The sequence below is a fragment of the Phoxinus phoxinus genome, assembly GCF_949152265.1.
Source record: "Phoxinus phoxinus genome assembly, chromosome: 25".
Lineage (NCBI taxonomy): Eukaryota > Metazoa > Chordata > Actinopteri > Cypriniformes > Leuciscidae > Phoxinus > Phoxinus phoxinus.
In genome coordinates, this window is record NC_136900.1 from 19,667,600 (window position 1) to 19,679,805 (window position 12,206).

Sequence of the window (12,206 nt, forward strand, 5' to 3'; positions counted from 1 at the left end):
TTCATTTAATTATATTGTTAGCCATAGTTTTGTGTTTCTCTTAAAACATTTTTTAAGATTAAATAAATAAATTGCGATAATAAAATATGGAAAAAAAATAAATAAACAACATTAATAGAATTAATTCTGTTGTTAGCCACGGTTCCATCTTTCTCGTCAGAAGTAAAAGGACAAAATATAATAATAAAATAAATAATATAAAATGAATGTAAAATGAAAATAAATTAATCAATAAAAAATTACATATGTTATATTGTTAGCCATATTTTTACATTTCTCTTCAGAAATAATATTAATTTAATAAATTTAATTAATTAATTAAATAAATAAAAATGAAATAAATAAATGTAATAATAAAAAAGGTCATATTTACATAATTGATTTTATTATACTTTTAGCCTTACTTTCATAAAATAAAATGATACAATTAAATAAGTTAACATTTACATAATTTATTTTATTACACACTAAAGATTAAAAAATAAATAATAAATAAAAAAAATGTTTTATTTAGTTAAATTTTTTTCTTCAGGATTACCTACATAATTATAATGTTATATATATATATATATATATATATATATATATATATATATATATATATATATGCTCATGGTGGGTAGAAAAGCCATCCCTCATCATAGACATTTGTCAGATACTATTTTACACTAAGGCCTAATTCACTGTAGCCTATACACAGGTTTTTATTAAAGCTTACCTTTTTATTTTAAGGAGAGGACTCAAACCGGGATAATGATATATCGCGCCCATGGTATCAAACAGTTTGAAAACACCTGCAGTAAAATATTGATTTGTAAATTAGTTACACTTTCTCATTTATCATCCACTATGACACATCTCTTAATTTTATCTCATTATTGCTCTCCCTATGACCCTAGATCTTTAGGCTGGTCTTTTCTCGATTAACACACGCTTGTGTATACATCCCATCAAAGTAAAAGTAAAGTTTAAAGATTGTCAAGTACGCTCCCTATTTAGACTGTATTTCTGCTGTCTAGGTAGGGAGCTCAGCGGGTTTTGAGACAAGGCGAGTCTATGCATGTCTGCCCTCTTAACATAACAACACTGTCTCCACTTAGCAGAGCAACATTACTGCTAACACATCTATACGTTTAGGAATATACACACTGCGTCTCGGAAACACATTTTGTGGCTTTTAAACATACACGTTTAGAGTTTAAACACAGAAATCGTGCAGCAGAGGACAGACTGTGTTAGCTAGTGCTTTAGCTAGCAGTAGCACACAGGCTCATGGAGTGCCCTCACCTCAACTCCAGTGTCTGTATGACGGTGGATCCGAGCCGCTTCCCCAACGGTTCCCCTTCCTCATGGTGCTGTTCTGGTGAGTTAAATGCGGATACAAATGATTATTCACTAATAATCACTGACAATTATTCACTAATAATCACTTACAATTAACGTTAAGTCCGTTTCCTGTGAAATAGCTCGAGCTAGCCGAGCCGGCTAGTGCTTTATTGCTCACTGCAGCTCGCGTTAGGAGACTTTTGTGTGTGTGTTTTTTAAAACAAATATATCTGAAATTAGAAGAAAACTATAATAATATGATGTGAAATTATCATATTTCGTAATTGTACTCATTTTAAACCCCAAACTAAGTAGTTTAGCTTTACACAGCACTCAAACTCGCTAAAACTTGCTAAGCGCAAAGCTATTGTTCTATGGACATATTTTCGGGTCAATGTCTTGTTTTTAAATAATATTAAACGGTTGTCACATTTACTCTCCTTTTTGTACAGAAAATGTTGTGTTGTCCTTTGCTTCAGAAAGTTGAGTGAGACAGATTTGGCTTTTTATCTTCGATTGGATTTCAATTTTATGTCGAGCTGTTTATTTAATATAACAGTTAGACTACAGACCTGCTGATGTACAGTAAATTATTAAAATGGGTCTTTATGTATTATTGGGAGGTAAAATTTAGCTGTCTAGATGCAGACCTTGATATCAAAATAAACCGGAAATAACGTCTGCAAACGTTGTTGCAACATTAGTGTAATGCTGCTAATGTATTCATGGCCTTAAATGAGTGCTTAAATGTGTAAAAGGATCAAAACAATGAAATATAAGAGGATCTAAATTGTAAACCGTTCTATCTTCTCACCTTCGTTTTGGGTTTGGGTTCACTACATCATGCACATAATATACTTTAATATTTATATACTAGGCTACATTCATGTGTGTTATACAAGAATTTTGAACAATGCCTGTTCTTGTCTTAGGACCGCTGATATGTACCGGTATACATACAAATAGGCCTACCTATATTGTGTAGATGTATATTTTGGCCATCTTCCTCTTTAGATGTTGGCCTAGACTATTTAAAAAACCCATATCAGGTGACTTTTTATAAATCTTTATTGTCGTGTCTGTTTTTGAACGCCATTCACACTAATTGACATATTTCGAATGAAGGAAATATAAGTTAAAACCAATATCGTCACCAATATATCATGCATCCCTATTAGAAACTGAAATAGCCTAGTATTTTCTTAATATCTCTGAAAAATCTTTTTTCGCAGTGCATGATAATGTGTATTTTTGGTTGAGATGAATTGTCATGTTAGATTACACTGAAAACACATGAACATTTGGGGCGTGACGCCAGTGGCCCTTCAGCACACCCACGGGACATGACAAATGCCCCATATCTCATGTTTAACACATTTCTTATGAAAAATGTCTTTTCAGTGACCCTCTCTAGTTACTAAAAATACATTAATGTTCACTTAAAATAATCAAATTAGTAAAACAGAACTATGAACTACCTTATACCAAGATAGCTTCAATTATACACTACTTTGTGGCAGATTCATTGAAAAAAAATCATACAAATTGTACCTGCTAGGTGGTTTTGTTCCTAATAAAACGGACTTTGTTAGAATGGTTTCTTTTGTATGAAGTACATTATATAAAGCATGTTACAATAGCTCAGCATTGTCAGCGCACAGCAGGTACGAGGAGACGCACGGGGTCTATTGACTTTTTCCACATTTGTTGGGTCGTGCACAGACCAGCATTCACCAGAATGGACCGTTCCTTAGCAACGGCTAATTCAGATGCTTGTTGTGCACTCAGAAGGGAAGGTGATCAAGGCAATTAGAACAAAGCTCTCTCTCCCAGCAGGACACAGCTAGAGATTACTTTCACATGAGGTTAACATGCCACTTCAGCTCAGTGCAAAAGTGGTTGTTATTATTATACGCTAGGATTTATGTTTTGAAGGGAAAAAAAATGTATGGAAACCTTATTAAAAAGTATGTAGAATTATACAAATAGTAAAAAACGTGTGTATCATATATATATATATATATTTGCAATATTAAGCCCGAAGGGAAGAATGTGTGTCTAAATATTATACAAATTATGCAAATACAGAAAATATTTTGAAATATAAAGAATGTATATGTTTAGTATAGAGCTTAAAATATGCCTTGTGGGAAAATGTATAATAATTGAAATAGTAATAAATAAATGGCTTAAATAAATGAATTAAATAAATTAATAAAAATCGGGAGAAAATTAATTAATAAAAAAAGAAAAAATATACATTATAAAAAGAAAATTATACAAATGGAGAGAGAAAAAATATATATAACCCCAAGAGAAGCTGAAAATTTGATGTATTATTATTATTGTATATATATATATATTTTTAAAGGTATTCAAAATAAGAAAAGATGGTCTGGTTTTATACATTTGTAAAATGCCATGTTATATCATGAATATTATATATATATATATATATATATATATATATATATATATATATATATATATATATATTATTTATTAATCTAGATTTTATTTTTTATTTTTTTAGTTTGCCGGTCAAACAAAAGCCCGTGGGTTTGCCTGACGTGCTTGAGCGTGCATTGCGGAAGGTGAGTGCTTAAATTGTCTAAATTTTTAATAAAATTTTTAGTCTGTGTGGTTTCGGTGTGTGCGGTTTCCTTTATGATTTACAGCAAATATTACATTCAAGTGTAAATCCAGAGTTCCTTGATTTGCTGTTGTGAAGAATTATATTTTAGCTGTATTCAAATGATTTGAGTAAGTAAATTGAATTAAAATCAATCAAATTTGAATGATTAATAATATATTACATTTCACACATATTAATATTCCTTTGCATCTGTTTGCTGTGGCAGGTATGTTAACGGCCATGCCAAAAAGCATTTTGAGGACATTCAGGCTCCAGGCGGCGGTCAAAGGAAGCCAGAGCGAGAGAAGTTGAGCGAGAAGAGTCAGCAGCACTCTGTGTGTATGGACTGCAACAGTTTTAGCACATACTGGTTGGTTTCTTTACACAAATACATTCATAAGATATAAGAGTGTTCTTAAAGGGACAGTACATACAACATTATTCAGTGAGCAGTGTTTGTTAATCTTTCACATTGTTTTTTTTTTCTGTAGTTACAGATGTGACGAATTTGTGGTGAACGACACAAAACTAGGAAATGTGCAGAGGGTCAGAGAACATCTTCAGAGTTTGGAAAAGTAAGACTGATGTTTGTCGAAGTGCATCCATTCAACAATAATCATCACATGAATACACTGTTTTTGAAACGATTTATTCTCTTTGTTCAGCTCTGTGTCTAATACCGACAGACAGAGGAAAAGAAAGCTGTCAGACAGTTCTTCTCACGACAGCAAGCTGAAGAAAGACAGCGTAAGTTGAGTTTGATTCTAGATATGTGTGCAAAGGAGCCAGTGTGCTGAGAAATGGTTCTGAAAAACATGATGCCACTATATTAGTGAAATATTATTGCAATTTAAATGATGGTTTTCTATTTGAATATACTTTAAAATAAAATGTATTTCTGTGATGCAAAGCTGAATTTTGCTGAATTCAGTGTCACTTGATTCTTCAGAAATCATTCTAATATGATGATTTGATACTCTGTTATTATCATTGTTGGAAACATTTTGAACATATATATATATATTGTATATTATTTAATATATAATATATAAAATAACTAATTAGTATTATTATTATAAACTTTCTAAGCCCAAAAGAAGCCAATTATTTTACATGTGTAGGTCTAGCATAGAGCTTTAGAATTTTATTTATTAGAAAAATATTTATTTTGTATTATATATATATATATATTTTTTTTTTTTTATTACTGTGTATTGAATGTAATATTTTAATAAAATACAACAAATAATAAAACAACGGTAACACTTTATTTAAGTGTCCTTGTTACATGTAATTACTATAGTAATAACTATAAATTATGCATAATTACATGCAACTAACTCTAAACCAAACCCTATTCTTAACCATAACCCTAGTAAGTACATGTAGTTAATTAATATTACTCAGTACTTAAATGCATAATTACACTGTAACTATGTCATATTAAAATAGTGTAACCAAAACAACTATATATACATTGACGCATATGAAATATAACTTAAAAGTAGTAAATATATAAATAAAAATACATAAGGTACCGTACAGTTAATAGAAATCTCTGGTCATGTCACTGTTAAGAAGTACTTGATTTTTTCTTTGTAAATGTAACTAGTGGTGTGTATACATTCACTTTTCGTTTAAATTATGTATATGCATAATTTTTTCAAATGTGTGCTGGTTCCATATTTTTTCTGAAATGTCCCCACACAGGACGGCACTCTAGCACACTGTGCCACAGGCCTCCGCAATCTGGGCAACACCTGCTTCATGAACGCCATTCTCCAGTCCCTGAGGTAAGAGCAACCCTCACGACCCCGAGCCAAGGGCAGCCGGCGGTGTGTGTCCTGGCAGTGTGTGCGTGGCCCGGCTGGCTCTCTGCTCTCTGTGGCCAGTGAGCTGGCTGGAGTAGAGCTTGATGGGAAGCCAGGTGACGGATTAGGCCGTCTGCCCGCTCACCGCAGCCAACCTTACACTGGCTAAACCGCAGCGAGTAGTTCATGCCAAATATCATAAACCGTTAGGCCTGTGTTATTATGAACTAGTGAAGGGGCAGCATTGAACATTGTCGTCATTTATTTGCTGTCTTATTGTTCCCATGGATTTTGTCAAGTTACAGAATGATAAAAGATTATCGCAAAAGCTATTTTACTTCGAGTAATGTACTTTTAATTATTATAGTGTCATAATTATTTTTAACCTGTCATTTTTTATTGATAAGCTGCATTGGTTTTAAGGCCTGGATAAGGTTTAAATCTACCTAAAAGAAACCTTTCCATTTGCAGACTTTTGCTGGTTTTGCAAGGTTTCCGAGGATTCTTGTCAATGTTTAGTTTGCATTTTGAAAGATATACTAAAAGGGCGTAAGGATTTTGAGTCATGTTAGAGACAGATCTGTTTAGTTAATCGCTGGTTTTTGTTTCCTGTCTCCAGTAACATCCAGGTGTTCAGCTGTTATTTCAAGGAGCTGCCCTCGGTGGCCTTACGAAGCGGGAAAACTGCAGGAAGGAGAATGTACCACACCAGGAGTCAGGGGGACAGCAGTGTGTAAGGTCCTCTCCACTGAATGGCAAAGAGGGGGGTTCGAATGGTGCCCTTTATTTTAAAGAAAGAAAGTTGTCGGAAAACACACTTTTTTTGTGTGTGTAAGCTCTTACAATATCATATACGTAAGGGATAATCCACGGCTAGCTGTACAAAATACATATTTTAATCTTTCATTTGTTATACGTAAAATAAGTACAAATACAGTGTTTATAAACTTGTTTTGCCTAAGAATATACATGTTTTTTATGTTAAATTTTGATGTCTTGTTCTCGGTGGCCAACACACAATGTGGTTGATGCAATCTATGGTTATCCTTAATACAACCCTTATTTAATAGTTTGGGTCTTTTTTCTTTTCATTTTTTTTACTTTGTGTAGTTTGTTTATGGTTTTCGTGGATGAGAGCAGGTCATATATTTTGTTATCCTAATCACACAATTAGATACGTTGTATTCTTTGCATTAATACGTTTTTTTCTCTGCTCTCTGCCACCTCAGAACAGGCCTGACGTATCAGTCCCTGTAATGTCCACTAACATCCCAGTGTTTTTCTGCTCTGTTGTGCAGATCTCTGGTTGAGGAGTTCAGGAAAACACTCTGTTCACTTTGGCAGGGGAGTCAGACCGCCTTCAGCCCAGACGCCCTCTTTTATGTCATTTGGAAAATAATGCCAAGTTTCAGGTATCATTAAATATACACAAGTTATTGCTGTAACAATTAGTAATATTAGTGACCTAAAATATTAAAAGAGAAAAATGTGTCCTTGATTGTGAAATATATATATAAAAAAATTCTAAACTAATTCCTAAATAGCTATTTGATTATTGGTTAACATTATCCAATAGCCTGCATGGCCTCAGTGATGTCATCAGAAAAGCAAAGTGTTTTCTGGGTTAATTTTGAAATAGTTTACGAAGTAAAAAAATGTTTTTCCTTTGATGAATCTTCAAAAAATGCTAAGAAGATCTTACAGAAAGTAATTGGGATCAATTTGGACTTTTATCTGATGTTTTTGCAGGGGTTACCAGCAACAGGACGCTCACGAGTTCCTGCGCTACCTGCTGGATCATCTTCACAGAGAGATGCAGGGGAGCAAGAACGGGTCACCCAGTCCCGCCCTGACCCCGGAACGACCCAAACATGCCTCCGAGAGCAAATGCTGCATGTATGATACCGCTCTAAACACATATATATGTCATTTCTACTCCCATGTCCTCCTTTGTTTGGACAAACAGATAGTCCTGCCCAAAACTTAAGACGCCTTTCCATTATCTGACATTCGCATACGATTGTCACATTTATTCCCCTAGTGGCAGTTGCACGTAACTTTCAAATTGGTCATAAAGCAACTGGTACCCTCTGCTTATTCACTGTTAAAATGAATAGAAGTCGATCGATTGGTTTTGTTGATTAATCGGCACCGATAACCGATTGCTGGAATGATCAGCAAAAATCCATATTGATAGTTTTCCGGGTTGCATCTGTTGCTTGAGTGGCTGAGAGGGGCCCGCTGTCATTATACAGTTTGAGAGCGGCCACTAGAGGCGAAAAAGTGCAACTTAGGGAAAATCCGCTATCTGTCGGCCCATAAAAATGTATTACGTGAATGAATGATTTGAATGAACGTGTGAATCATATATCCACACAAAACAAATGACACCCAACATGTCTGAAAGAAAAAGTAGGTTTTCTTGGGCGAAACAATGTAAAAAATTCTTCAATAATGAATGCATTTTGAATTATTCATAACCGCCATTTTATAGAAATAGTGTTTAAAGAATTATGTTTTAATGGAAAAATACCAGTTATTCTCCCCTCGCGCTCAGTGTTGATTACGTTTCCGATCCGAAATTTCTGCATATGCATATGGTTGGAACTCCACAAAGCTCCCGTACTACTCGACATTAGAAATTAACGACTTCCGGTCTGTCGCATGTTCGGAAATTCTGGAAAGGCAGCTTTACGCCACTGGTTAAGCAAGGACTTGATGTTTTGGACTCAAACAAACGCAGTGTTTTTTGCAAGCGCCACAGTAGCGGAAAGTCTTTATATATACATACATAATATAAATGCACAACTTGTCTTCAGTGAACTACATTTTTTCTAGTCAAAGCGGTACACAGATGGTTCGGGGCAAATTTCTAATTCGAGGTAGGTCTATCTCAGCAGGCCGCCCCTCGTTCTATATCTTCCCTGCTAGTTTAGCGAGTACGTGGGCAGCAGTGATAAAGATAACTCTTTACGGCACGCAGAGGGAAGTCTCTCTCGTATACAGAGACTGCTGTTCCCACACTTGCCTGCTGCTAGAGGCAGAGCCACCCTGTTGTGTTTGTATTAATAGCAGCAGACAAGTGAGGAAGCCCCCGGCCTGGGCTGTGAGGGTGACCTGAGTGCATTTGCAGGGTTATTGAAAAGGAAGTGCAGTGTTGTGTCGTGCTCACTGGATTGTGCGGAAAAAAATGGCAGGTTAATCCTGCTGTGAATAGACGGACTAAATTTGCTTTCACAAGGGCCTGATTCTGTTGAACACATTTGGGAAACGGTTTATTTAAACAGGCCCTATTATTCACTGTTCAAAGTCTTCATGTTGTTTTTTGGGGTCTACTGGAATAGGTTTTCATGCTTGAAAACATTATTTCTCACAAGTTTGACATTTGACAAGCCCCTTCTTCCAAAAAGCACAATGTGCTCTGATTGGTTGACTGGATCAGTGTGTTGTGATTGGTCAACCGCTTTGAGCGTGTTTGGGAAATGTCACAGCCCTTACCAATAACCACGAGTTTCAACACACTACTAGCGCAACTCAATCAGGCCTCGCCCCTTTTTTTGGCATATGACTTGGGTGGGAATTATTTAAATGAGGAATATTGTGACGTGTTCGATCCCTGACGAAAACTCAAGACTACAATCAAGGCGTTTCAGGGAGTTCAGAAACAGTGTGCTGTGTGCAAAACTCCCACTGGAGTGATAATAGGACCCCTTTAATAATGCGAAGTGGTTTTGCTTTTCTGCCAGAAACGGGACCTCCACTATCGTTACATCTGTGTTTAGTGGCATCCTACAGAATGAGGTGTACTGCTTGATATGTGGCACGGAGTCTCGGAAATTTGATCCATTCCTAGGTGAGTCGTCAATCTGTCCATCAGCTCTAAAAGCTTTTGTTGCCATGGTTATGCCAAATCTTGTTCCCCTCCAGATCTCTCATTGGACATTCCCAGCCAGTTCAGAATCAAGACCACAAAAGACCAAGAGCCGGGGCCGACGTGCACTTTGAGAGGTAAGAGATGTTATTAGAAACTATTAAATTCAGTTCATTTTGTTCTCCAGCAACACTAAGAGGTCGTGTGCCGTCTCTCTGCCGGCTACAGATTGCCTTTATAGTTTCACAGACCTTGAGGAACTTGATGAAACTGAGCTGTACATGTGTCACAAGTGCAAAAAGCGACAAAAGTCCACCAAGAAATTCTGGATCCAGAAACTGCCCAAGGTGATGGAAGTAGCCTATAGAAATATCTCATTTTTAATTCTCGTGTTTCATGTAGTTTGTAACGGTTATATGATGTCTTGTGCCTGTGCAGGTGCTCTGTCTGCATTTGAAGAGGTTCCACTGGACAGCGTTTCTGAGGAATAAGATTGACACCTATGTAGAGTTTCCCATGCGTGGCCTTGACATGAAAAGCTACTTGTTAGAGGTGAGAGCAAACCATTTAATTCTGTAATAATGTTACTTCTAACTGAAGAATGTTTTTTGGGGCAATTTATGCGCTTATTTAATATATAAATGTCATTATATTTCATTTAATTAAAGATTATTTCTAATTATAATAGTATAAAGTGTATATATATATATATGTATATGTGTATAAAGTAACAGCATAATAAAGTTATACATGCGTACATTATGAATATGTATATATATATATATATATATATATATATATATATATATATATATATATATGAATGTATAACTTTATTATGCTGTTACTTTATATATGAAGTAATTAAAATGTATTTTAATATTATTATATTCATTATCTAATATTAAAAAATACAATAATTTTATATATATATATATATTAGTCCTATTACCCTTAAAATATATTACCATATCATTTTAATATAATTTAATAATAATTTATATTTTTTCATATATAATATTCAACATAAAATAAATACAAAACATAAAAATGATTTACATCAAATATATTACTATTAAATATTAATTGTAATACTTTTTTGTCATATTTCATATTTAAATAAACATAAGTAGATAATGATAAATACAATTACTATTATTATTTATTCATATATAAAGAAGTAAAATAATAAAGTAATATTCATATTACTATACTATAAATAAATTGATTAATTATTAATTTAAGATAATTGAATAATAATAAAAGTAATTATACCTTTAATCGATATGATTACAATTATTATATAATAAATATACTTATTATATGATTGTTGTTATATAAAATATAACAATTTTGTAATTCTATTCAGCCTGAAAACAGCTTGCCTGAGAGAGGCCTGTATGATCTTGCTGCAGTGGTGGTGCATCATGGGTCTGGGTAAGTAAAAGCTTGTAGTATTCAACTCATTCACCAGCCTGAACTTTAGTTTCATTGTCATCCACTAGGGGGGGATGTTATATCAGTAGCTGTCTCCTATTATTTCCTGTTATATCAATTCACACTCTGTACAGATAATTAGATCACAGATATATATTTATATGATATTCCATCTCCATCCTCTCCCGCAGCATCGGCTCAGGACATTACACGGCATACGGGCGTCACGAGGGCCGATGGTACCACTTCAACGACAGCACGGTCACTCTGGTCAATGAGGAGGCTGTGCTGAAAGCCAAGGCCTACATTCTGTTCTACACCGAGCACAGCGATCAAGAGAGTCAACCCAAGCTTTAAGACTTCAGTTATTGGACCTTCATACGTGTGCCGTCATCCGTCTCATGTCCCATGCTATCCAGTTATGTTTTCTCCGTCACAGAACCTCAGTATAAAACGACTTGCTGCTTACATTTTGACTTGATGACTTGCGTTTAATAGACTGTCCCAGTTTTAATTTTTGTTTTCATATGCCACCGGTGTGAAACGAGATTCCAAAGGCAATTCTTCAGGGGGCTGAAAAAATTGACTGTAGAAACAAAATGCTTCACAATTGATTTTTGAGTGTTTTTCCGTCTGCTGAAATGATGACAGCGGTCTCGTTTTTGTGTCAGACACTTGACGTTTCCTACTCACGCCAACGATCTGCTCGCTGCTCCAGGAAGTTTTTTTTTTGTCTGTTCAGCTTGGAAATTCATTCTTGTCCTCTGAGCCTGCTGTTCATTTGATCTAGGTTGGCGTTGGGAGGTATTTCCGAACCAAAACTTGAAATGTATGATTTTACGTAACAAAACAAGATGTCATTTTTTAATCACAAAGCAGTAGTTGACTCAAACACAGCTATCACCTCACTAATGTGAAAATGAATTTTAAAGAGAAGGGTCCAATAGCTCACGATTCATTTAGTTTCCTTTACACTTGGAAATGTCTGACCTGATGTAAAGGTTCTTTCCTTTTAGAATTAAAGGGATTCATATTGTGCAAAAGTTGATTTGTGTTTTTATTATATTCTCATAATTAAAACGCATACAATGAATTATTGTATTTACTGGTCCATTTTGAAGCTTAT

The 12,206-nt window shown here is 34.6% G+C and overlaps 2 protein-coding genes across 5 annotated transcripts in view; one reads left to right on the plus strand and one right to left on the minus strand.

Annotated features, from left to right (window-relative positions):
- The window catches only part of ca12 (carbonic anhydrase XII), a 30,622-nt gene extending 29,257 nt beyond the window's left edge, over positions 1-1,365 (minus strand). For 2 of the 3 annotated variants that reach the window (XM_079602895.1, XM_079602891.1), the window contains exons 1-2: positions 1,288-1,360; positions 719-794 (exon numbers count right to left, since the gene is read on the minus strand). The gene's annotated coding sequence lies outside the window, so the exon portion shown is untranslated. Of the gene's footprint in view, positions 1-718; positions 795-1,287 lie in introns of all 3 variants that reach the window. The other variant, XM_079602892.1, reaches the window with a different exon arrangement.
- Positions 693-12,206, plus strand: usp3 (ubiquitin specific peptidase 3). 2 transcript variants are annotated; one of them, XM_079602887.1, is made up of 15 exons: positions 693-1,363; positions 3,860-3,920; positions 4,188-4,331; positions 4,453-4,536; positions 4,627-4,708; positions 5,672-5,754; positions 6,392-6,505; positions 7,071-7,184; positions 7,522-7,668; positions 9,519-9,625; positions 9,700-9,780; positions 9,872-9,990; positions 10,082-10,195; positions 11,013-11,080; positions 11,272-12,206. In XM_079602887.1, the coding sequence occupies exons 1-15, from the start codon at positions 1,273-1,275 to the stop codon at positions 11,435-11,437; spliced, it is 1,575 nt and encodes a 524-aa protein (XP_079459013.1). In that variant the 5' UTR covers positions 693-1,272; the 3' UTR covers positions 11,438-12,206. The 2 variants fall into 2 exon arrangements, with proteins under 2 accessions (XP_079459013.1, XP_079459014.1); XM_079602888.1 differs by lacking the exons at positions 693-1,363; positions 3,860-3,920 and adding an exon at positions 3,980-4,089 and having other exon boundaries at positions 11,272-12,167.